The following is a 25,395-nucleotide window of genomic DNA, read 5'->3' on the forward strand; positions in this document are numbered from 1 at the left end:
ATGTATATTCTCACTGTGGGCCTTCTGCTGACTTTTGGAGGATGTCTCCTGTTCCCAGACTGCTGGAGGACTCATAGGATGCTGTGCAAAATGCACTGGAACAGGAAGGAACCAGGGAACAGCAGTTCAGGTCAAGGACCTGGGCCTCCAGGACAGAGATAATGATAATTAAGTGGTTATTGCCAAGGGCAACCCCCTCCCAGAAGTACCACGCTTCAGTGCACATGCAGCTTTGGCTTCTGGCATCATTTACACCTTCTGAGCTTTCCTTCCCCATGCAAGCCCCCTATTCAGGCCCTCATTTGGGAAGCAAAGCAGTGAGGGGCTGGTGGCTGCAGAGCTACTCCCTGTTTCCAAGTGAGAGCTAAAACTCTTCTGCTCAAAACTGAGAAGGGAGACATTGAAACAATCCCCTCAGGCTCAAGCCTCCACAATCACTTTTTACCCTCCTTACCAACCCAAGTAGAGGCAACTCTGCACTGTCACACAAAATTAAACTTTCTCTTTATTCTCCAGTCTAATCTCTGTCTCCACAATACCATCCTGAGGTATAATCTGATTATGATCCTTCATATCACACTATAACAAATGGCCCCAGCTGCCAAGCTAAGCAGTTTAATGAGATACTGTGTCAGCTATCAAATGAAAGGCAGAGGAGACACTGCAAACAAAGGCATTGCTTGCTCAGTCCCATCCCTAGGATGTGGGGCATGGGCTACAAGGAGATACTCATGCAAGTGATGTCGTGTCTCTTCTGTAAGAGGAGATCACCTGCCTTTCTGCAAGAGTTTTGATGGAGAACTGTGCTCTGTCAGGCAGGGTGGCAGATGCTCTGTGACTGGCAGCTGTGAGAAGTGACTACAACGTTGGCTGGCCATGAGGATCTGAATACAAGACAGAGAAAATACAGTTTGACTTTGGTGAGATGTTATTACATCTGATCTAAACATAAAAGCCCAAGATGTATCACATGGCAAATCAATATAGTTGTTTGTTAATCCAAATGCAATCACTTTTTTTCTTCCTGCCTAGATAAGACCCACCCTTCCCCCTCAGAACTGCAGCCAAAACATAATTCCCTCTCAGTGGCTAATGGCATTCATAAATTACGCTCAAGATCTATTGTTCATTTAATCCTTTTTGCTGCTATTAGCTCTGGTCATTGATCTGTTGCCTCTCCAGTCTATGGCATTTTAATGACACAGCTAGAAAACAGCCAAACTCTTCAGTTTAGTGGTAAAAGCTGGATATGTGTTACAAGGAGGAATGGTGTCTACCACCAACTCAAGGGGAAGAAGTGTGTGAGAATTACAGAGCAGAGCCAGTTGTTGCCTGGGGAAGGCAGAGAGGAAGAGGCTGAAGCAGACTCATTGATTCTGGCCTGAGCTCAGATTTTACGGAGATGATGAAGCTGTTGGCCCATGGCCTGGGGAATATGGTTCACTTCCAAGACAACCAGACCACAGCAAGCCTTTCAACCAGTCTAACCTGGTTTGTCACTGATGACAGTCACTCCTTTGAAGTTGCAGTTGTTTTTTAAGGGAACTTGACCTTTGTGTGTTCTTTCCTTTTCAGCACAGGAGATACACTGCATGGATTAGTATTATCAACGTGACATGCCATTACAGGAGATACTGATGACACTCCATCTGGAAGGCTGCAAACTACCTTGGCTATCTGTGCAGAGATGAATTACACTCAGTGTAGAGCAGGACTGGAACAAGGGTTTTATCAGAGAAAGAGAGACCACAGAGTTTGGTACATCTAGTCATGCTCAGCTAAAGGCAAGGGAGATTATGATTACCCTTGTGATGGTCGAACAGACAGCAAACCCTATGGAGGGTGAGCAGCAGCTTGATCTGTACTAGTACAAACCAGACTGCACTGGCTGTGAACACATTTAGGCTGAAAGTTCAAAGAAAGCTCCTGATGATCTGTGTGGGTCTGAAATAATCTGCCTGCCTTGAGGGTCAGGGGCAAAGTTACCTACCCAGCTTTGAAACAGCTCTTGGTTAATCTGGGCAAAAGGACCAGGAAGAGCAGCAGATGGATTTGGTGGCTGATGACATTCCTCCCAGCTACATGTCCTCATCCTTTTAAAGTGGGATCCCAGGTATTCAACATTGATGTTCATCTCTTTAACAATTTTTACCACAGATTTAAAAAAATTTCCTCTGAGCTGCATTTTTGTTTTGATTCATTGCTAGCTTGGAACTGGGCTTCCTTAAAGTCTCCTGAATTAACCAGACTTCTTCCCTGGAAAGCATGCTGGAGTTGCAGTGCATGCAGCCTTGCCCTTCAGGCCCCCCAGCTGTGTTGGGGACAATACTGGCACCAGAAGGGGCTATGGCCTGGCCTTTGCTGCTGGGATGTGCTGCAGAAGCAGATGGGTGTAAGGCTGCCTGCAGTTGTGGCAGAAGAGGTTTGGCTGTTCGAGTTGCTGGATAACAAATGGTATCTTATCTCCTCCAAGGCAACAGGAAGGAAGTGCTGGGCCAGATGCAACTGAGCCATAGCCTGGGATCAGGCCCTGGACCACCCTGCATGTAAAGTGGTGCCCTCCCAGACTGCTCAGTTCATGCTTCTCTCAGCTGTTGGCCTGTGTTGCTGTCTGATTCCAAGAGTGGCTTCTCTAAGAAAGGAAACAAAAAGATATTAAGATTTTTAGTCCAGAAATCTTTAAGTGGCACAAGCCACAGTTGTGCAGCTGGTAATTACCACCACCCAGGGGAGCCTGAGAAGATGACATTTTTTTTTCTAATTACTACAAAGCCTTTCAATCTGATTAATTCTTTCCTTAATGCATTTCCTTGTAATTTGTATTTGTGAAGATGCTAATGGTAAATTAGAGAATCTTTCCTGTGAAAAATACATTCTGCACTCTTCACAGACTTGGTCTCTGGTGGCATCTGTTCATTCTTCATCACCCATCCAGGAGATGCTTTCAAAGCCAGGTGCTGAACCTGTCCTTTCTTTCAGTTCAAAGATGTTGCTTGGAGCAGAACTGACAAGTACCTGTAATATGACGAAAATGTTGTCCATTTCTTTGTGCTGCAATGGTTTGAGTCAGAACAGGCTAAAACGTGTTTGCTACCTGGAGCTGTTTAATTTCTGTTGAAATTGTGCATATTACTCCAGCCAGAGAAGTCAGATCCCAAAGAGGTCAAGGGTACTACACAACTCCTATAGTAATGGCACAGGTTGGCCTGACAGGGTGAATGGGATCTTACCATGATTTGAGCACTGGCTGCTGTGTCACTATCTCATGTGACATTGCAAGGGCCTCAGATGAGTGTTAGGGGTGGGGTATAATAATAAAAAATACGTTTCTCCTCAAAACCAGAAATCCTAGCCTTGGCAAGCAGAAGAATACTTAGTTTGAAGGCAGAATTATCCCGTTATCTATCACTGTCCACATCCCAGCTTTGCTCAGAGAGGCCAGGCTGCTCCCACTGGGAACATAGTTTGCAAGGTGCTCTAACTTCATTTCTGGGCACCATTTCAAACTAAAGATGGAGTATAAGTGAGGGTGAGTAGATGGTCTGTAATGGCCTCTGTGTACACCTCCGTGGCCCATGAACTAAAAGAGAGATGATAAGCATTCAGAAATTACCATTGCCACCAGAGACAAAAGGGTAGCATCAGAAAACTTGCTCATAAAAAATATCTCCTTTTTTTGTTTGTTTTGTTTGTTTGTTTTGTTTGTTTGTTTGGTTTTTTTTTTCTGGAGGAGAGAGAAAAAGAGGGAGACAGAGGAGCCTGAAGGGTAGGCACACATGGAGCAGGGCAGTGGCTATTCCCGCAAGTTCCCTCCTTCCCAGAACCCTGTCTGCACTTTGCTTGTTGGTGCTCTCCCAATCGAAGGCTGTTGTGAGTTACTGCAAGACCATCAGAAATAATAAATCCATATTCTGGCTCTTGGAGTGGCTCCCAGAGTTTAGAGACTTTTTACCCAGGTCTTGCTATTTATTAGAAAGCTCTCCTATGGTCTCTTCTCTCCTTTTTGGTGACAGAATTCAGCATTAAATTAATCGAGCTCATTTGTCTCAGCTTGATGATAACTAACAGGATGCTGATTTTAAGAGCAAGATCCTGGGTTGGTGTTTGTGCTTCAGAGAGACATTGCCCTCTAGTGACTTGAAGGCAGGCTGTGTAAAAGGACTAAAACATCATGAGTTTTGCAGAGTTTTATATGGTAGAGCAACACATTCAATTGCATTTTCTGACAGACAGAAAGATGCTGTGGTGAGGACTGTGAATGCAGCAAATACTCATGAGAGCAATGAAAAAGGGAGAGCAAATGGTCATCACATTCCTTCCAGATGTTCTGAACAAAGACAGATCTGATTAAACCTATTTCAAGAAAGTCTGTATTTGTCCAGATGCTCCCTTTTTAGAAAGAAAAGTTATAAATATGAAACATAAAAATTGTTCTGTAGCCAAAACACAATGTGATACCTCTATTTTTGCAGGAAAATCTTGGAATGAGGCCATGGTTGTGCAATCATGGCTAGGTGTGTAAGTGAAAAGCTATTTGCAGAAAGTTTACTGTGGTAGGAAATGTGATAAATATATTTTGCAAGTTTGGTTTTTTTTATGAGACCTCCCGCACAACTCTCCCACAACCACAAAAATCTGCCTCCCAACAAAACCTCACACACCCAAGCAGACCTGCACGAGATGATATAAGATAGTATCTCAAAGATGTCTCTGAGATGGAATTAATTATTGTATTCAACTACTTCCATGAACACATTAGTCCTTTCTTCAGTGTTTAGCCTTTGATAGAGGCCAGCTATATCACATCTTGCTGTTCTGGAGAAAAAGCTGGGGGATTGTTGCTGTGGTGAGAAGTAATGCACCTTCCCTGTTTCAGCAGTGACAAGGATATTTTCTGCAGCAGCATATGATAGCTGATGCATTTGCTTGTGTAAACAACAAGAAAATAGAGCAAAAACTGATCAGACTTGGCTCAAAGCAGGGGTCCATCATTCCCTGCTTATTTCCTGGCTTTGCTAAATCATTTCTGGCTGTAAGAGGCTGCCACTCTGGCAGAGCAATGGAACATTCCATGTCATGGCTGTGCAGCACACAGTGCATGCCCATGATTTTGCTTCACAGCAGGCTATGAACCACAGCAGCTGAGGACTCTGATACACAGCTGCATCCAAGTTAAGGTATCACCACTGAAACATTTTTTTACCCAGCTATAAAGGGAGGCAAATTCTTCAACAGCCACAACTAAATCCCAAAAGGATTATACATCAGAGCAGTGAAATATCAAATCTGGGATTAATAGCTCTGAATGTTTCTCACTGTCCTTCCAAACTGTTTTTGCCCTCCTCCAACTTCAGAAGCCAGCCCTTCAACCACAAGACAAAACCAAGACGAAACAGGAGACATTACTTCATTGCCACAGCTGCCTGACTGCCCGGCAGATTGGCATCTCCTTGCTCTTTACCAAAACAGCTCACAGGAAACAGGAAAGCCACACTTTAACAGGAGGTGTCATCGTGAAACTGACACTTGTGTCCCATTTAGGGAGCCTGGAGAACAAAGATTTAGCAAGAGAAGTTAACAGTTCAAAACTGTTCCACACAATGTGGTTACCCATGTGGAAAAGCAACTTGGAGAGTATTCCCAGGATTCGAGCAAAGAGGGCTCCAGTTTACACGGTAGGATTAGGTCTCCACAAGGTGGGATCTGATGCAGGACACCAGTATAAGGACCACACAGTTGGGATCCTGCCTGACCCATATCTACTCTGCTCAAGAACTGCAGAAGAAAGCCTACTATTATACCTGGGTGAAGGAAAGTGTAGAAGAGATTAGAACAGAACAGACAATCTGAGTTGGAAGGGCCCTACACTCTTCACCTCGTCCAGCTGCCATTCTGAGCTGACCAGAAGTTAAAACACGTTGTCCAAATGTCTCTTAAACATACTTGGGACATCGAATACCTTTCTATGAAGCTTTGAGTCATTTCCATGTGTTGCTATCACTGGATCCCAGGAGGAAGGGATCAAGCACCTCCCTTTCTCCCTCAGAGTGCAGTAAAGGGCCATGAGGTCTCCTCTCAGCTTCCATCTCTGTAAACTTCATATGCCCTAAGTTCTCAGCTGCTCCTCACAGGACATGCCTGCCAGGCCTTCCACCAGCTTTGTCACACCCTGGCCTCCTTGCAGGACGTTCCCGTCCCCATGGAGTGGCAGGGAATGATCCAGAGGCAGAGGCTGTGCTGGAGACCCGCGGTTGTACCGCAGCCTGCCACGAAGGGGAGACGCCGCGCCATGGATGCATGTCGAGGAGCTCCCTGGAGCCCGGGCTGGGAGCTCCCATCCCATCTCTGCCACTCACCTTGGCAAAGGATTTATTTACTTGCCTGCACAGGTGTGACAAAAAAACCCCAACAAACCAAACCAAACCAAACAAAAAAAACCCCACTGTGGTTTAGGTTCAGTGATTTAATAACATTAAAACCAGCATTCTTTATATTAATTCTAAAGCTTTGTTCTTCTGGAATACTAAAATTAATTTTCTTTTTGAACATCCACAAAATTAAAAGCACTGGGGGTCTTGGAGCTAAGAGCCTTTGAAAAATATTCTCCATCTGCAAAGCACCCAAAAATATGTGGGTGCTTTGAAAAATATTCTCCATCTGCAAAGCACCCAAAAATATGTGGGTGCTAACAACTGGGGAAAGACCTGCTCCTCCTCCAGCCTGCTGGATGGAGCCAGGGGTGGGAGGGAAATCTGCCCTGCCAAAGCCCCCTGATTGTATGGCACTAACACAACTGGCAAAGGCAAAAGTGAAAAAAAAATATCTGAAGCAATTAGAAGAATATCATAAGAGGAGGAGAGAAAAACGAAGAGGAGGCAAAACCCACTGTTCCTCTTCTTGCTTCCATTGAGCTCTTCAACACTAGCAGCATGGTTATATTCCTACTGGATCCTACTGGAGCACGATCTCATTGAATTGGAGATGGAGTCATCAAAGTGCCTCTGAGGAAGCTTCCAGCATCAGAACACCTCGTAAATGCTCCTCTGCCCTTCTGCAGAGCTGGCCTGTGAGGTAAGCAGGCAATTAAACCCACTGTCCTTGGGAGAAAGGCAATTGCAGCAACAATACATGTGCTAGGTTAGAGGCAGCAGAGTGAGACTCCTTTGCACTGCCTTTGAGCTTAGGTGCCACAAGACTAGAGACAGAGAACAAGGCAGTTGCCTGCTCTGACTGACACAGAAAGTTGGGTTTCACTGGCTGTAGCTTTCAGGCAGGCTGTCACTGTTGAAAGCAAATTAGATCAGCTGGGCATCAAGTGATACCTCCCATCAGTTTTCACCGCCCACTGCTGCCAGCTCCACACTTCCCTTTCACGCTGCATGTGCCAACTGTCTCACAAAGCCAGCTGCAACATCGACTGGAAGGACATGGAGAACAACCACAGGTGGGGAGAGGAGGTGGGGGATCGACTCAAGGCTGGGGTGAGACCTTTGCCTGCCTTAGTCCAGGCAGAAAACAGGGTTCTCTAAGAAGACTGCGAGCTTGCTGGCCACCAGGTCCAGGTCACTGGTGTTGGCATATTTGAGCAGATTGGTGTTCTTGAGAAAGTAATGCTTGAGGAAGTGCTGGCTTACACACTTGTGCAGCTTCTGCACCAGCCTCAGAAAGGCTTCAGGGAAGCAGCGCCAATCCTTGGTGCGTGGGTATTTTTCACACGTCCAGAATAGCACTGTCTGCAAGAAGCAGATGGGAGAGAAGATGTGTTAGAGGTTCTGTCGAGGGCTCACACAGCTTACTAAGGCAGTTTGAGTGCTGGTAAGTGGCTGGCAGTCTTGGAAATCAGAGAGAGACTGGTGCTGCTACCTCCCTGTTAACATTTCTGCAATGGAGGGATCCCAACCCAAGTCTCCTCTGGGGAGAGCAGCTCAAAGGTGCCTGGTTAGGATCTTCCCCAGAGGAGCCACTCTCCACTGACTGAGCCAGGAGCCCAAATAAAATGTCCTTGCTAAAATAATCTCAGCCTATTTGCCATCCTCCAGCAGGAGCCTCTGTAGAAATGCCAGGCATTTTAGGCTGTAGAAAATGGCCTATTATGCATGTGTGGAAGCCAGTAGGTGCAAGGAGGGACACAGCATAATAAGATTAACATAATTATTTGTTAGCTTCAGCTGTATTTGTGCTGAAGACACACAAAGATCTGCATCCTAAACAGACTGAGATTCCAAGAAGCTATTGCAGGTGCAAGACTTGCTTCCTGGTCAAATGCTGCCTGGTTTTTGTGACGTGATACTTACTGCATGTCTTATGTTCCATTCCCTCAAGATTATTTTATGCAATTTACATTTGAGAAATACGTAGTTAAAATAACAAAATGCATACTATTATTGCTCTTACAGTGTTATTTTTACACTGCCCATGTTGCTTATTCTCACACTTTCCCATGACTGAGAAGAATTTTCTCAAGGAACTTAGACTTACTGTACTAGAAAAGCCATATTGACTGCCTTGGCAACCTGAAATCCCTTTTAAAGTACAAAGTCACCTGTCCTGGGTTCAATAATTCTGCTAAGTCCCTTAACTGTCCTCTGATCCCAAATTCTATTTTGCAAATTCAGCCACCTAAAAAGAGACTCACAGACATTGTGAGAGGTGGTGGAACCACAGCCTTCAACTCTTCTGTTTCTATGGAGGTAGAATTTAATCTATAGTTGTACTGCTGACAAATTTCTTCTCAAACAGGTTTTCAAATCTGAAAATTTTTTTGTTCACAGCTGCAATAACCACAAAGCCTTTTTCTGAATGTCACCAGGGAACAAAGACATAGTGAGCTATTCAAGCAATAACTCTCTGAGAGCTGCTCCTTGAAAACTTGCAGAGCAGTTACCTTCTGACACACTAAAACTGCTTCAGCAGGATCCATGGGCAGCAGCTGCAATGAAATTTTTGGAGGCAAGGAAAACAATGCTGCTTTTCCAGTAAGGTGCCAAACAGGTGATTTATCCCCAGCTCTCTACCAGCAGCATAGAGTTGGCTTTCAGAATGTACCTGGATCTTTTTTGAATGTCCAGACCTTGAACTTCATTCCTATGCAGGTACACAAAGAAGTGCAGTTGCTTCATCCTCTCTGGCTTCCATAGCTTCTGGGAGGCAGATTTCCTCTGTCATAGGGGCTCTTTCTCATATGGAGTCTTGTTAATTCTAATTGTTGGATACCTCTGACAGGGGAAACCTGAGAATGTGAAGTTACCTAACACTAAGCCTCTGCTCAACTGGTGGTTTATCCACTGACTGTTTATCTCGTTGGTTTTTTTTTTCCTTTTTTTCTTTTTAATGTAAGTACTTTTGAAAAATTCTTTCTGTCTGGTAAACCAATCCTCTCTTAAAAAAAGAGAAAAAAACCCCAGTAAAACCCTGAAGTACAGTTACAGTAAAGAACTGAAGAACTTCTAAATAGTTTTTTTACTTTTAGATCAAGAGTCCATACAACAGCACTTCCTGCACATCTGCTCCTTCAGACAGCAAAAATAAAAAGTTACTAATGGTTAAATGATCTTCCACGTTGTCTTACATATGACAGTTTTTCCACCAGGTTGTTCTTACAGGCACCGAGGAGTTTTGCATTCAGCTAAGCTATAATCAGCCTTATCAATATTTTTTTTACTCCATCTTGACTTAGAGTAGTGCCATGACTGTAACAGCATTTGATGGTCACCAGCTTTTTCTTTAGGAGAAATCTTGGCATTGCATCTGGTTTTGGACACCAAAAGATCAGTAACTACTGTGGGAAGCTGGTGGCTTGAGGCTTCAAGGTGGGAAAGTACAGCCTCTCCCTGGCAACTCCAGGAGGATGGAGTCCCAGAAAACAGGATTTCTCTGCAGTCTGACAAATGGTGCTGCCCGTGGCCCATGCGTGTCTGCAGCTGTCAGATGTGGGGACACAGTCATAGCAGAGTCTTCTCCCTCTTCTTCACAAATCTTGTTTGAAGGCACCTTGAACCCTGCATTAGGTGCAGGGAGGATGCTACCATCCCTTTACCTCTTTCTTCCCTTCCTACCCCAGGTGAAACAGCACCAGAACTGTAGTTTACACCAAATTCATTAATAATGCACACCTAAGACGGTTTTATTTGGTGTATATCCACAAAGAAAAAAAACCACAATTTTCCACCAGACAGACATGGATATAGATGGCTGGGAGAGTCAAGAAGCAGGAGATAAGTGTGCAATTACAGACAACAGTACAACATGAAGTCAAAACAGAGCAGGGGCCCCGACTCTATTGTTATTTTTGCTGCTGCAATCATAATGTTCCTACAGGCCTTAGTTTCTTTTTGAAGTTTGGAACACATATTTACTGAACTCCTTGCCACTGCAAAGCAATGAAAAGGTACAGCAGTTTTGACAGTTACCTTAGAAGTTACACAGATGCTACAGCGATTTACACCACAACATTCTGACGTTGCTGGATGGAAGCCACTGCAACAGATCCCGCGACTGTATGTTAGTATCAGGGTGATGCCTACCTGAAGGTGATAAGCTGTGATGACAGGCTTATTTCCAGCACACCAGACATCCTCCTTCATCTGCCTCATGACCCTGAAGCACTTCATGCGACAACCACCATCTTCATCAAGTCCCTCCATGAGGATGTGCTCAGCACGGGAGAAGCACAGCTGCCAGTGATAATTAGAGCGGGCCAGGAGGTCAAAACCCAGAGACTGTGAACAACAGGGGAAGTGTGACAGCAGAGCAGATGCAAACTTCTCCCAGCAATGCAGAAGAGAGGTTACCAAAGCATGTGTGACATCTCTCAAAGCATATTCCAAAGAGGGTTAGCTGAGGCAGCAAACAGGAGGCATGCTCCCATCTTAATTCTCAGTTGAATAAACATGCGTTCTGCATTGTTTCCTTGTGTTTTTCCTTTGCCTGCTGATATCAGTTACTGCCAGAAGATTCTGCTCTAGAGCCATCAGGTGCAGTACCAGCAGTGCAACTAAAGCAGAGGTGCAGCTCTGCAGGCACTTTTCTGTGGAGCAGCAGGTTGTGCATAAGTGGGGAGCAGGACTGGAAGGCAAAATGGGACCTGCAGGAACATGGCAACTGGGGCTGAGCTGAAGTGCCAGAATCCAACCATGTGTGTGGTACGGAAAGATGGGACTGAGCTGGAGGGAAAACTGCAAGACAGCAGCCCATTTTCTGAAGGCTTACATGAGGCAGAGCAGAACAGCAAGAATGATACACGCCAGAGCTCTGTGATGCAGGCAGAACTGTGTGTTAGACACTCATGCAATAAAAAGTTAACTCAGATTTTTTCTATAGAGCTCACCATGGTAAGGGGGGAAAAATGTCCTAATAAAATCTGACAGAATATTTCAAAACATTACTTCTCTAGAGAATACAACTTCCAGCTCTGCTGTTGCCTGCCATCACCATGCAGTTCTTCCTTTTGGAAACCACTGTCAGACACCTGACAGGTAAATTCCAGCCCAGAGTTAAGGGTGTTTTTTACACTGCTTACCTTGACGCATTGCACTTTTTCCTGAGAAGGCCAGCGCTTAAGGCAACGAGGCCACCGGGCTTTCTCGGGCCAGCAAGTTGGAATCTCCACAGCAGGGACCAGCTCCACCTCAACCTGGGATTCTGATGTCTCCACAGCCACCCGGACCACTGAGCTGAAGCTCTCCAGCACTGTCACTTTACCTGTGAAAGTACAACAAGAGAAGGTAATACAGATAAAAAGGTCCTTTTTTACAAGCCAAACAAGAGGCTGTCTAGGACTTTGCAGTTCTGTTAGTCTGTCTTAACACTTTCTATTCAATGACACACAGAGAACATAAGAAAAATCTGAATCTATGTAAGTGTATACTGGAGAATGAGAACAGGAAGATGAAAGAACAAAGTTCTTAACTTTACACTTAATTATCATGTGGTTTTTTTTTCCTTTGTGGGTCCCCGAAATCTTAGGATCAGGTTCTTAAAAATAAAGCTAGACAAGTGGTGCAACCTAACATTTCTAATGGTACAGTACAAGGAGATCACTGAAGGTTAGAGAGGACCAGATGAATGCCTCCTATCTGAAGATGTTATTCCTTCAGAGAACCTGAGATCAGACTCTTGCCAGATCACACTTATCACTGCCAGTCATTCAGAATGTTTTGTGGGGTGTCTGCAAATTTTGTTTCTGGAGATGCACAGAGGACAAAGACAGAATTTATGGTCTGTTGTGCAGAGCAGTCACACAAAAAAGGCTAACTGCTACATCATTGCGAGTGCCGAGTGCAAGAAAGAGTTAGTTCCAAGGTGGTTTGGAGGAAAGAAGATTCCTCAGTGTGAAAGAAGAGTGGCTCATCTCTAGGAACAACATGATCTAAGAGTACAGAAAGGAAAAAAAGCTGCAGCTAATGGACTTTGTGAAATGTTTCCTGTTGGTCCAGTTGTGTTTATGGAAGATGTTTCTGTCCTGGTCACTCTGGCAGGATCACTGTCCCTTCAGCTCTGCAATCTGAGCCAGCTGCGTGTTCATTCTCTAGCACACTGAAGTAAAAGCCTAAGCAGATGAACTGAAGCAGTTTAAAGAGTAATGTGTTATCCCATTTCATTTTGGCTGGCATGGGCTAAGCAGCAATTCATGGGGTGAATTAGCTTGCAAAGGGTAGAGTCCATCCCAACCAGCCTCAGAAAAATCTATGTGCTCTTTTCCCTGCTGAGCCAAGCCTGGCATCAAAACAGGAACATGTGCTGCTCCCAAGCTCCCAACAAGGATCCTCAGCAGCTGAAAAGTGTTAGAGGAACTGCTGTGTCAACATGTAAATATATCCATGGCGTTTCCAAAAGCATTGCAATGCTTATACCAATTTTTCCACTAATGAAAAGTGAGACACCTCAAAAACTGATTTTGCTAGTGTTTAAAGAATTAAAAATCAGGGAAGCAATGAAATCAGTGATATTTTTCTGTAGCTTTAGCCATATTGTGTGATGAAGGAAGTTCATTCTTTACAGAAACAAACAAAAATGGTAATGGCTTCTCCTGACTTCATCTTAGCTCATCTCCCAGTGGACCTTACAAAAAAGGCATCAGAATCATCAACCCAAACATCATTCTCTGGGGTCCTTTAAAGTACTTTTCCTGATTTAACAACTTGATATGACTGCTGTTTAACACAATAACTTTCACATAAGTAAAGCCTCAGAGGCAAGCCCATGCCAGCTGGTCTTTCCTGTGGGCTTCAATGGTGAAACTTTATTCCTTTCCACCTTTCCACTGCTATGATAATAAGTATTTCCTGAAAAAAAACCATTATCTAGCAGAGCTTGACTTAAACATATTTCTTCCTGTGACTACAATTCAGAGTGCAATCAGATGAGTGGAAATGGCTTCTATTGCTCTGAAATACAGAAGACTTATATTAGGCTGCTGCTGAGTAAAGACATCCTAGAAATATGCTATTGGAAGAGGCACCACAGGAGTAACCTGGACACTGAGGAAAAGAGCACATGTCCAACATACTTTGCTTCAGTAGAACTCCTTCTACTTAGTTCCTACCATCCCATGTTGGAAAGCTGTGGGCAGCTTTTTCCCCAGATCGTTATCTGCTGTATGATATCTTCAAACATGCTCTCCAGACTTATGCACCTTCCCACTATTCCTATATTACCTTCCTTGATAATCTAACCACAGGTGCTGTGGCATAGAGAGATTTTTCTCCCAAACAAACTCCTAAATGTTCTAAAAATCTGGGCTGTCTCTTGGTTGAGCTATGATTGTGATATTGCTGGAGACCCTACCCAAATTCCTAAGAAAGGAGTAACATCTTGGGTACGAAGAGCCCAAGAACTACTGAACTCTACCTTCAATGCAGGTCTATATATGTCACTGCAATCGCTTGAAGGCTTCCTGATTTTGGAGGGTTTTGCTCAGCTTCCACCCATGCAAGCCAAACACCTTGTGTGTGTGATGGTTTCCCTTACACCTGTCCCCACCAAACTCACTGGAGAGGTTACAGGAGACAATCGACTTCTCCACCAGCTCCCGGAAGACGATAAGGACTTTGGCTGGAACCAGATCACCTTCGATGTTCACATCCTTCTCATGCCACTGCTGAAGGCTTTTTGAGAACTGCTCCACCTCTAGCCACTGGTGCAACTCCTCGGGGTCCCGCACGGAGGAGAGGAGCTTGGTTCCATTCACGGTGTAATAGCGCCAGTGCCGCACCTGGCACTCCCTGTACCCGGTCAGGCCACGCAGAGGAACTGTGATGAGGAACTGGCTGGGTGCTAAGACCTAGGAGAGGTGAGAGCAGTTGAGAGAGGAGACAAGGGCAGATCCATGAGCTAAAGTAAGGAAAAGAGGGTTGAGGAAGAAATAGGTGAAACTGGGGCTTTGAAAAGGAAAAACCATGGCATGATGAGACCAAATGAACACAGCAAAGACCTGTCTAAGGGTTACCTTGGAGGCATGCAGACTAAAAGGAAATTGTCCTAGAAGGAGTCTGAAGTGAAGCTCTAGGAAGACAAGAGCTCACTGGCTGATTTGCCAGCACACCTGCCATGGTTTCCCCCCTTTTCTTGTTATTTCTAGTCTGTAATTGCATGAGATGTAATAACCAGCAGCTTCCAAGGGGCAGGAAGGTATCAGAGAATATATTTTGAGATCCAGCCAAGGGAAATCCAAATAGTGCTAGTAACCATCTCAGAACTGTTACTTGAGATAAGCCTAGAGTCCAATACTACTAATAACTATGGCAAAAAGTGCACCTTTCTGATCTCTTTTTAAGTCCATTATAGACATTAGCAAATTAAGGCTATGGCCCATTAATTTTACAAATGTTTCACTCTGGTTGACTGTCCTTTAAAGGGACAGAGACATCAGGCAAGTGACATGCCTGAGCCTACACAGGCAGTGTCAGTGTCAGAAATAAGCCCAGGTCTTGGCCAGCTGTAATGTATGGAGCTGCATCTCCTGTGGAGCATGAGAGAAACAGTGTAAGGATGAAGGCAGCAACAATGGACAAGGAAGCCTTAAACAGGCTTGTTTGCAAGCCAGTTAATTTGCCTCCCTTGGGGAGCAACCATTTTCCAATAAAAACCAGTTCTGAGACAGAATTTGCAAGGAAATAATCAGGTGACACAAATACCACAAAATGTCATACCCAGGGCATAGCCAGACATGTCCAAATGCTACTTTGGAAGCATCTGGCAGCTGTGGCTCCAGAGGGGGTGTTCAAGTTCCTTCAGATTTTTACCATGTTGGCTTAGGAACTTTTCAAGTCCTCTTGCTACCAAGCCTAACTTACACTGGCATAAATAAGGTGAAGCTACTGCATGAGCAGGATGTGAAGTGACAGCTGCTGCTGCGAGGTGGTTACACCCACGGTGAACGAAACATGCTTGTCACTCTCCTGTAAGAATCTAAACCACTCCTGGTAGCTCAGTGGATTTAAAGTACTGCCACAGAGGTGCCAGGGCACTCAAGGCACTAACAGGCTTTAATGTCCCTAAGCAGCCTTCCTGGAACTTCTACCCACACCTTCTGCCCATGGATCTGGGACCTGGGCTATATCATAGGAGTGCTGATCTCCAACGGTGTGACAACTGTGCCTGTGCCTGGCCATAGACTTTGTTGTCCCATCTGCAGAATGCCTTCCCTGCCTGGCCTCAGAGCTACCTGGCCACTCTGGACTTGCCTGGAATCAATAGACCACATCTGACCCTGGTCACTATTGTTGAGGCTGATTCTGACCCCAGTGAGGAGGGGAGTGGCTTGACCTCAGACCTGACTTATCAGCAGACTTGCCTGATGATCCAGACTCCTGGCTGACCCAGCTGTCCTCCCCGTGTCTGTCTCACTCAGGGACCATAGGGCAGGGACTGCCTTGCTACGCTCACCTCCTGTCTCTCTCACTCAAAGGGAGCAGCTGGTCTTTTCTGCTCCCTGGCAAGAGATTTGGAATACAAAAGATGGCCAGCAAGAACACAAATGACAAAGAAAACACCAGGAAGCTGCTCTTTTGTCAAATATAAACCACAAAGGCAGAAGTATGCTGAAAGAATGACATTGCAAATCAAGCTGACCTGCACACGTCAGGTTTGGTGGTGCTGAGAAATCCTGTGGGCAGCTCAGAAACAGAGCACTAGGCTCCATGAGGAAAAAATACAATGGCTGTCATGCAGTTACTGCACCTCTCACTGCCTCAGCCACATTTGCAGGTAAACAACTATTCTCCCATACCAAAATGCTGTCTTGTATGCACTGGCACTCAAGAGATTGTAAAGGGAAGAGCTGCATGTGTTATGTGAGTTCCTGCAAATACAAGTCACAAGGGTCTTCCACCTGGGGCTTACCCTGAAACAACAGAAATTACAAGGATGGGATAGCACTGTAAAGCTGGGCAGTTGGTGACTGTAGCTGTAGTTGATAACAAATTTTGGCCCAACCAAATCCCAGTCCCACACCTGTGCTCTGTCACACCATGGTCTCATGCGCTATATGCAGACCATGGGCCCCAGCAAGTCACAGGCTTGAGCAAGAGCCTCCACTTCTGGGGTGTGTAAATTATGGCCAATTCTGCTGTATTAAAATCCTGTCTAAAGTATGCTGGGCAAATTAAATACAACCTCATTCTGGTGAACCTGGCCAGGCTGTTCCAGGGAGGCAGCCTGGCCAGGTTCACTAATGTTCTTTCTAATATTAGGTTAGAAAGAAAATAATTGCGCTTTGAGAAAAAAAACCAACAAACAAGTCTCTTGTGCAGAGGATGAAATAGTCATGGAAAGATAAGTTCAGTGGGTGAAGTTGTCTGGAGAAGAGGGTGAGTGAGGAGCAAGCAAGCATAGGGATTGTCAGGCACAAGGAAGGCTTTGTACCTGGATGGATGGGTGGAATGGGCGCTTCCTCCGAAGCATAGCTGACCACTTGGCCAGTAAAGCTGGCTGATCCTGAGTGAAGCAGAAAGGAAAACAAGAAGTACACAGAACAGAAAGAAAGCATAGGCTAGGTCATTCATTCACAGAGCAAAGCTGCAAGCTTCCTTGGATGCTTGGAGTTTGTTAAAGGAAAAGCCCCCCCTTGCCCCCACCTTGATTAAACACTTGGCAATACCACTGGGCAGTGCTGTAAGCAGGGGTTAGTCTGGACCTGGTCATTGCAACTTTACTGAAGTCTTCACAGTTTTTGCATCAGCCCTGCACAGTTGACAACTGCAAAATAGTGGGCCACAAAAAAACCCCTCACTTTAAAGTGTTAACAATTAAATAATCAGTTTTGTTCATCATCAATTCAGGTTTTTACTAAATAGTGACCTTTTGTTGCATGGGTTATAGAAAAACATAGAATACCTAAAGACTTTTGTTATTCTGCATTCAGCCCTTCATATTTAAAAGGGAGCTTGAGGCTTCTCAACAAATCTGGATCTCTCACTATGTTAAATTGATTCCTTTTAACCAGAAGCTGAAAGTTCTGAAAAGTCACCGCAGATTTAACTGACACAGAAAAAAAGATATTGCAAAATTAAACACAGAATAATGAATACATTGACATTCCCTTGACACTAGTCTCCTCTATGTTGAATTATGTCAGCAATGCTATTAAAGTTTCCAATTTTTGAAAGTAGACAGCCCAAACCAAAATAATTTCTTATCAACCCATTCTTTGTTGTCCCATACATACAGGACAGTTAGTTAGGTCCTCCTAGTATTACTTCCATGAATTTATAACACTGGGTTCAGTTAAGCATGGACAACAAATCTGCCACTTTTAAGGAAATACATTTTGAGGATTTCTTTCAAGAAGAATTTGTTCATATCAACCTACTATAACACCAAGTTACTCCTCATAATAGATTGCCTTGGTGGTTTTGTTCTGCTTTGCTTTCCAGAGCAACAATTTTACCCTGACACTGGTCCTGTCAGACCTCATTAGCCAAGCAGGTTTGTTCCAGCACAAGAAGTGGCTGGCAGACTCTGGCACTAAGGAACACATGGACCAGGACGTGGCACTGCTTTTCGTCACTGTGGCAATACTTATTGGCAAGACCACATGCTCTGGGATACACAAAATTCCAGAAAAGCTTTGTCTGAATCTGAATGTCTTTGTTCCCAGGGCAATAGCCACATTTCAGATGGGAAGATTACATTTTACCTCCACACCCTTCCAGTGGCTTGAAAGGGAATTCTTCCCTTTCAGTCCTAGAGAGCTGCAAAAGTTGCCTCATGCTTCTACATACTTGCTGTATTTTGATCTGTAACGGACTGTGGTTTGGTATAATGGTCGACATTAGAGTATTTAAACTAGTTCAGATGAAAAAGATGGTTTCCATCTGAAGTTGCTGTTGTTTCTTGTGTCTTTACACTAGTTACTTTTGTGTTATGGAGTCACAAGAAATAAGCAGCCTTCTTCTGTCACAGCTGGGACAGAACATTGTTATTTTCATGTTTGAAGGTCTAAAATGGGGAGGCATTTCACTTCTCCCATTAATAAGCTTTTTTTTTTCCCAATTAAAAAAAAATCCAATTCATGACAAAGAAAAAACATATTTCTCTGAAGGAGCTTTCTAATGTTTGTAGCAGAAGAAGGACTTTTGATTTGCCCTTTTTTTTTTTTTTTAGTGAGTTGACAGCTTTTCCACCTGTGAAAAATATGAGTCATAGCTCAGGAAGGCATGAGCATTTTTTCTTATGTTACTGCTGCACAAGTTTTTCTTTCTGTCTCCCAAAGAGCTTTGGCTTCTGCTTGCAGATTGACAGCTCTGGCAATAGATGCTCTTTGTAAACACAGCAGCTGTAAAAAGAGGCTCTGCTTGATTTACCCATCTCTCTTCAATGCTCCTCTTGCTGTGAGATGTCCATGAGTAAGTCCCAATGACCCAGTCACTAGAACTCCACAGTGAAGTGTCAGCATATCATCTGTGGTGTTTTGGGTGAGGTACCTGCCCACACAAACACTTACACAATGGAGAAATCCCTTACTGACTGTCTACAGGCTGCCAGAGAGTACATTAGAGCTCTTGTTCATACCTTAATGTTCTCATTGTGAATGCCAGAGTTGGAGATAGCCTGGAATCGCACGGCCTTGTAGCTGATTTCTGCGGTCAGCTGCTGGATGATTTTCTGCACCTCCTCCACTGCTTTGGAAACCAGGTAATGCCGCCGTTCCACCTGTCAGTTCCAGGAAAGACACTTCATGTTACAGGTAATTGCAGTCTTTGTCTCCAGTGGGAAGCAGACAAATCAGCTTAAAGCATTCTGAAACATTTGTGCCTGTGCTGCATTGGGAATAAAAATTGTTCCCTGTGTATTGCAACCAATTTACCATGAGACAGAGCTGTGAACACCAAAGGGTCAATATTCAAGACTATTGAGCATTAATTGATATTTCCATGCCAACACCATCAGATGGAAGGAAAAGGGTCCTTTACACAGATATATTTGTTATCAACTACAGCTGCAGTCTCAGTTCTTTATCCACTTGATGCAGAATACCAGTTACTCTCCTGCATATAGTAGCCACTCTCAAAGCCAGAATATGCTTCATTCCAAGAACTGACAGGACATCAAGAGTGACAGATCTGTTCATTAGTCATGTATGATAACACGGTAGATGTATGTAACATTATTTAGACACCTATATTGTACACTGAAATTATCCACACTGTCTTTATGGCCGAAGTACAGATGAGAGTCTACTCCTAGACAGTGAGAAAGCATCTTTCCAAAGCTGGTCCCATTGGGGACTAGGTGTTTGTGTGGCTCCATGGATAGTTCTTCAATTCAAGCAGTAGTAGCATAACTAATTATGGAAAATTATTTCAGTGAAATGTCTGAGTCTTGGAAGGACTGAGGTGAGGGGCAGACAACTCAAAAAACCAGAAAATGAACCTGAACTTTCATTTATGACTAAAAATGAAGGGAGTATATGGGTACAGTCACAGTCTGAACAAGGATTTTCAACAGGAGAAACATGAAGGAACCATGTTAGTAAAGGACATTTAATATTTCCCAAATATCCTTACACATTTGCCAAAGTGAGGAGATTCAGCTACTGTTAATGAAGTTCATTAACATATTTGTCATTATTTATGCAACTAGAATTACATATGCAAAGTGAAATACTAAGACTGTTTACTGGTTTTTTTTGATCCAATGCTTCATGTCATTTGGTTGCAGCTTTTGCTTTCGTTTCTTGATTTTCCTTTTTCCTCACCATATTCTACTAAATCTTATTGTTTGCAAGAAAAATAAAACAGAAGCAGAGATTGTCACTTGGCTAAAGCAAATAATAAAGCATAATTGCCACAGTTAAAACATAATTGCTTTAATCTTTTGTTATTATCAAAGACCAAAATGAAGCACAAGTATAAGTTAAAAATTCTGTATTGTGGGGGTGATGAGGCACTGGAACATGTTGCCCAGAGAAACTGTGGATGCCTCATGCCTGGAAGTGTTCAAGGCCAGGCTGGATGGGGCTTTGAGCAACCTGGTCTAGTGGAAGGTATCACTCTCCACAGTAGGGAGATTGCAGTAGATGATCTTTAAACATCCCTTCCAACCCAAGCCAGGCTGTGACTATTCTAGAATTCCTGTGTCCTATTTACTCAGCATCTTCTTCAGCATCTAAACAACCCTCTTTTCTCTTGTAAAGGATACTATTGACAAGCACTTCTTTAAAAATCCTTTTGGACACCATTATGTCAAATGTTGAACTATCAGCCAACCCACTCCAGTGCATTGAAATGTGTCCCCAGGCCCTGGAAGGGGACAAATAGATTCACTTGTTCACAACAAGGGACCATTCAATGGACTAAAACAGACTAGTGCTTGCCTAAAATCCATTAGCCAATGAACAGCAATTGACTAATACTGAACTTGAAGGTGAACGGAGTTTGAATATCTTCCTCCCTCAGACAACAAAACTAACAGTACTTTTACTAAGCCTGAGTAGATTTTGGAAGTGGGAAATACATCAGAAAGCAGCACTATATTCCCTTTACTGGGCTCTCATCCACCCTTGACACCCTGTTTCTTTGCTATCTTAACACCAAGTAGTCCCTTAGGTTTATATAATACCCTTTAATTTCCCTGGTAATTCACCCTCCTCCTCATTCCAATTCATCTTTTGCTCTAAGAACAGTTTTAGCTAGCCTACATGTACTTTTTTTCAAAAAGAATTCACAGTGCAAGATTTTAGCCCATGTTAATTTTCACCTCCTCATCTCAGCTTTCATTTATGGTGCATCTCCATCTGTATCTATAGCTATTTTCTCCACCTTATTTTTGTTCATCCAGAACAACTCCTTAGAACAGTCCAATAAGCTTGTCTTGCTGAACAAGATACCTGATGGTTTCTCCAGCAAGTGAATGGTGAGTGGCAGAGAAAGTTGTCCACCTCTAAAAACTTTGAGACAAAAAATATACCTTCTTTTACTGAAAAGTATTGAAAAGATACAATCCCACACTGGGTCAGCTCAAATGGAGACCTAGAGTGCCCTCTGTATGCATTGCTCAAGCTATGTTCTCTCTAAGGGGCACCTGCTGGAAACATTTTCTTCAACCTCCAGTATTCTGGGATAATCTGCCCAACTCAACATGGCCTCAATTAATTCTGCCTTCACCACCTACTGGCTAGGCTACAGCAGTTGTCATGAATTCTTTTTAAGAGCACACACTCAAAAAACCAGTTGAGGGTATACCACAAAACACCCGTTTTGATGTGTAGTCCTCATCACTGGAGCAGGGAGAAAAGTGCAGTGGGCATGTGACTGACAGAGGGTGCTCACTATATAATTAGCTAACCATAATTAGCTCTCTAATCATGCTGTTGGAAAATATAACCTTCCTACAGAAGGGAGGGCAAAAAATCAGAAAACAGAACACGAGTCTGAAGAGCCAAGGCATTTATCTCAGATGCCTTTAGAATCAGGACAGGCACACTGGGAGAAGAGACATCATAAGGTCTCTGCTGGACAGTCACTTCTGTGACTTACTGGCATTCCCCTTGCCAGGTCTTAACTTGGGGAATTGTGCCAAAACAAATGCACAAAACCTGAACAATAAGGTCAATTAAGGTTTTATTACGGAAGAAGGAAGCAGGATTGGGATTTATTAGGAACTGTTAAGAACATTTAGGTTTTCTCTTATTTACCCAGTCACATCCATTCCATATGCATTTGAATTTTTCCTTTGATGAGTGGCTTAAGGATGAAATCTCTGGTATTACAGAGATTCACTGCACCAGGTGGTTGACCTATTTCCAAAAACAGGCAGCATTTGACAAGCTGAACTGGAGCTGCCTGAAGGTTATGCAGCATCACTTGGACAAGAGACTCAGGAGCAGGCAGAAACTAGGAATCCATCAGAGCTGGAGGGCTGCTAGAAAACAGACTTTCAGTATAACCTAAAATATTGGCAACTATGAGCCTGACTTGACTACACTCTGCTTCTGTTCCTTGTACTTATGGCTGTCATATGAGCATCTTCCTGTGCATGGCTTCCCTCTGTTCCCTCCTTTGTAGCTCTGCTTTTTAAAGCTTCAGAGAAGAATTCACTGTTATAGCTCACTGAACAGATTCTCATGGAATGATTTTCCTGTGCACAACACTGCACGGCTGAGGAAGGTGTATTTCTGTGAGAACTTTCATACTTGTCACCAAAACATTTCCATAGAGAAAACAAACCTTTCTTACCAGTTCCTTCATTGTACAAGAATATGTAATCCTTTGCAGAAAATAAAGCCTTACACTTTTGGATTTTGAAATTATTTGTCACTTTGTTATCTTGCATTTTGTTGGGGAGAGCAGACTATATAACAGGATCTAGCTAAGTACTGTGATGAAATATGTCAGTTTTAAAAAAAAGTTATGGCTCACTTAGAGCTTTTATTAAACAGTATTGTTTCACAGAGGATTTAATTCTGTTTTACTTCATTTCATAATGGGGGGAAAAATTGAGTGCTGGAATATCTCATAAAATAGAAAATGCGATTCCAGTCTGCATGTGCTAATGAGACATGTTATTTTAATCATGGTATATAGAGAAGTATCTCAAGCTGAGGTGACAGACTGATGACTGAATTCTAATAATATCTGTCTGTCTCTGCAGTTCCTAGCATGAATCTTTCTTAGAGGCAATGCCTGGTCTTGTTTCGGTCAAGCCGAGACCACCAGACGGGGAGAGAGGCAAGGACCTTTCCTTAGATTTAAATGCTGGCAATTACAGCTAGTCTCACATCTGGAATTCCAGATCAGGAACAAAAATTCAGGACACCTAGAAGAAGAAGAGGATAAGCACCTTGAAAAATTAGGGTACCAGCTGATAACATTCTGCAACAGAAACCTAGAAATCTCATTAGAAATACAGTTCTCATGAAACTTCACCCAATCTTGTCTCAGAAATGAAGACAGCAGGCGAGCAACTAACTGTCAAATTTGGCACCCTTCAGAATCAACACCTAGTGTGGGAGACAGAAAATCTGGTCAGATAAAGCCTTACCTTGCTCTGGATGTAGATTTCTACATCTTCATCTGTGAATGGTTTCATGGCAAGATGGTCTTCGCTGCTCTTTAAAGTGTGAATTCACTCTTCACTCGTTCACCTGCCTCTGGAAGTAGAGGAACATTTGACAGAGCTGCTCAGAGCCTTCTTGCCCTGTGAAGCTCAGGTCACCTAATCTCTCTGTGGATGAATAAGAGGAGAGAGAAGCAAGGAAGGATGCCTATTTTCAATAATTTTCTTTTTCTGGTCTGAGCTACAATGGTGACATCCAGCTGCTTCAGAAAACTAGCTCCAAATATTATTTTCTAAGTTCAATTGTTATTATTAATCTCATTACTTTTAAATGGTGGATCTCGCATGCAGGCATGCACAAAAATATCCCAGCTACTGCTCTGTCTCAGGGCAGACCTGGAAGTGCTTTTCAGATTGTAGTGCAGATTCAGTACACTCCTGCACAGCATTATTACTCTGCATGCCACTAGTACGTCCCTGACTTGTTAGCCCTTCCGTAGACCTTTTCTTAAATGCTCTCAGTTATTCCTCGTTGGCTTCAATCCACCCTCTTTCCATCTGAAAATGCATGGGGATTTTTACACTCAGATCATTCACTGGGGTTGCAGTCTGCAGCCCCTGCTCCCCTCTCCTCCCCTCTCCTTTTATCTCCTCTCTCTCTCCGGCTGTATTGACAGTAAATATTGTGCAGCTTGTCCCCTCCTGTAGCTTGCTTTGCTTTCTTTACAGTAAACAGACAGAAAGCTGCCTCTCGTTTTCTGCCAGCAGCTCAGCTAACAACCCTATATGGATAATTCAGAGGCAAAAACAATTGATCAGGCCTCATTGATCCAGTGAGGCTTGGTGGCTTTTAGAAAGAAGGGTACATCAGCACATGGAAGGCAGGGACAGAGTACAGAGATGAGATCCCAAGCTGCTAAGCATTCCTTATTAAGGAAGGCACACTCCGCTTTTGAGTAAAATCACTATTTCTCCCTGGAACTGAACTGTGACATCCCCTGACTGGTTTATTGCCTCTGCAGCAGCTGGCAAAAGGCAGCACTTGGGTGGGCTCTGGGTGCTACCTCAGGAGAGGCACTGCTGTTGCTAGTTATCCTTCATGATGTCCTTCATTAACAGTCAAATACTAAGTACACTAATTTAAGTAATTAATCGGAGCACCAATACCTGCAGGACATCTGCTTCCCCAGCACCTACAAAGCAAACCTTTCTCTACCAGACATCTGCCATTGTCTTTTTGCTGAGAGACTTGAGGACTACTTCACAAAGACATGTAGGCATTTACTTCCCAAACCATCTTCCATGGAAGTTGGGCACTGAAAAATACTTTCTTGGATCCTCAAGTGTTTAGGGACTCATACCCCATTCTTTCTCACTTCAAAGCTTACTGTCTGTCTTTCCCCTGAGGGGCCAGCAGTTTATTCAAGCTTTGCTAGGGAAGCCAGATAAAAGGCAGGGTCTGAGAAAAGGCAAGTGGAACAATAGGTTGGAAAGGAACTTGTAGGGGTAGATTGGATGGGATTAAATCCAAACAGAGTGTACACAAGGAAGGAGAATTAGTCTTAAATGCTCAGATTCCATCAAAAGCATTCCCCTAAAACATTAACTGCCTTGTGCCCCCTCAGACAGCCAGCTGCACATACAGCAGACAACTTCCTTAACACTCTTGACACCACACATTGTTTTAATACTCATAACCTCAGATGTGTATTATGAAGCAAGGAGAGATTAAAGGTCTCTCTTTCTTGCACCTGTTAGGTCTCTCCTCGTGACAGCTATCCAAAGGCATAGTGCTGTCAGAGAGATGAAGTGGTTTTGGTAATTTTTCTTTCATATAATAACATACCTTATGTTCATAATCCTTATTATTATAATCCATCCATTATTTCCATCCTATAA

General features: G+C 43.5%; 2 protein-coding genes across 6 annotated transcripts in view; both read right to left on the bottom strand.

Annotated features, from left to right (window-relative positions):
- Nucleotides 1-6,643: 6,643 nt before the first annotated feature.
- Nucleotides 6,644-23,590, bottom strand: MAB21L3 (mab-21 like 3). Of its 4 annotated transcripts, none has more exons than XM_085070489.1 (7): nt 23,482-23,590; nt 19,012-19,152; nt 16,864-16,935; nt 13,990-14,281; nt 11,519-11,700; nt 10,524-10,718; nt 6,644-7,733 (listed from the first exon to the last, which is right to left on the bottom strand). In XM_085070489.1, exons 1-7 carry the CDS (start codon nt 23,527-23,529, stop codon nt 7,500-7,502), a joined length of 1,164 nt encoding a protein of 387 aa, XP_084926615.1. In that variant the 5' UTR covers nt 23,530-23,590; the 3' UTR covers nt 6,644-7,499. The 4 variants fall into 4 exon arrangements, with proteins under 4 accessions (XP_084926615.1, XP_084926610.1, XP_084926628.1 ...); XM_085070484.1 differs by lacking the exon at nt 23,482-23,590 and adding an exon at nt 19,645-19,937; XM_085070502.1 differs by lacking the exon at nt 16,864-16,935.
- Nucleotides 23,480-25,395, bottom strand: part of SLC22A15 (solute carrier family 22 member 15) — a 48,558-nt gene continuing 46,642 nt past the window's right edge. The window contains exon 12 of one of the 2 annotated variants that reach the window (XM_085070470.1): nt 23,480-23,590. In XM_085070470.1, the coding sequence (XP_084926596.1) occupies nt 23,573-23,590 (18 nt within the window). In that variant the 3' untranslated portion in view covers nt 23,480-23,572. The remainder of the gene's footprint in view (nt 23,591-25,395) is intronic. The other variant, XR_014854269.1, reaches the window with a different exon arrangement.

The sequence above is a fragment of the Lichenostomus cassidix genome, chromosome 1 (genome assembly GCF_008360975.1).
Source record: "Lichenostomus cassidix isolate B80296 chromosome 1, HeHo_3.0, whole genome shotgun sequence".
Classification (NCBI taxonomy): domain Eukaryota; kingdom Metazoa; phylum Chordata; class Aves; order Passeriformes; family Meliphagidae; genus Lichenostomus; species Lichenostomus cassidix.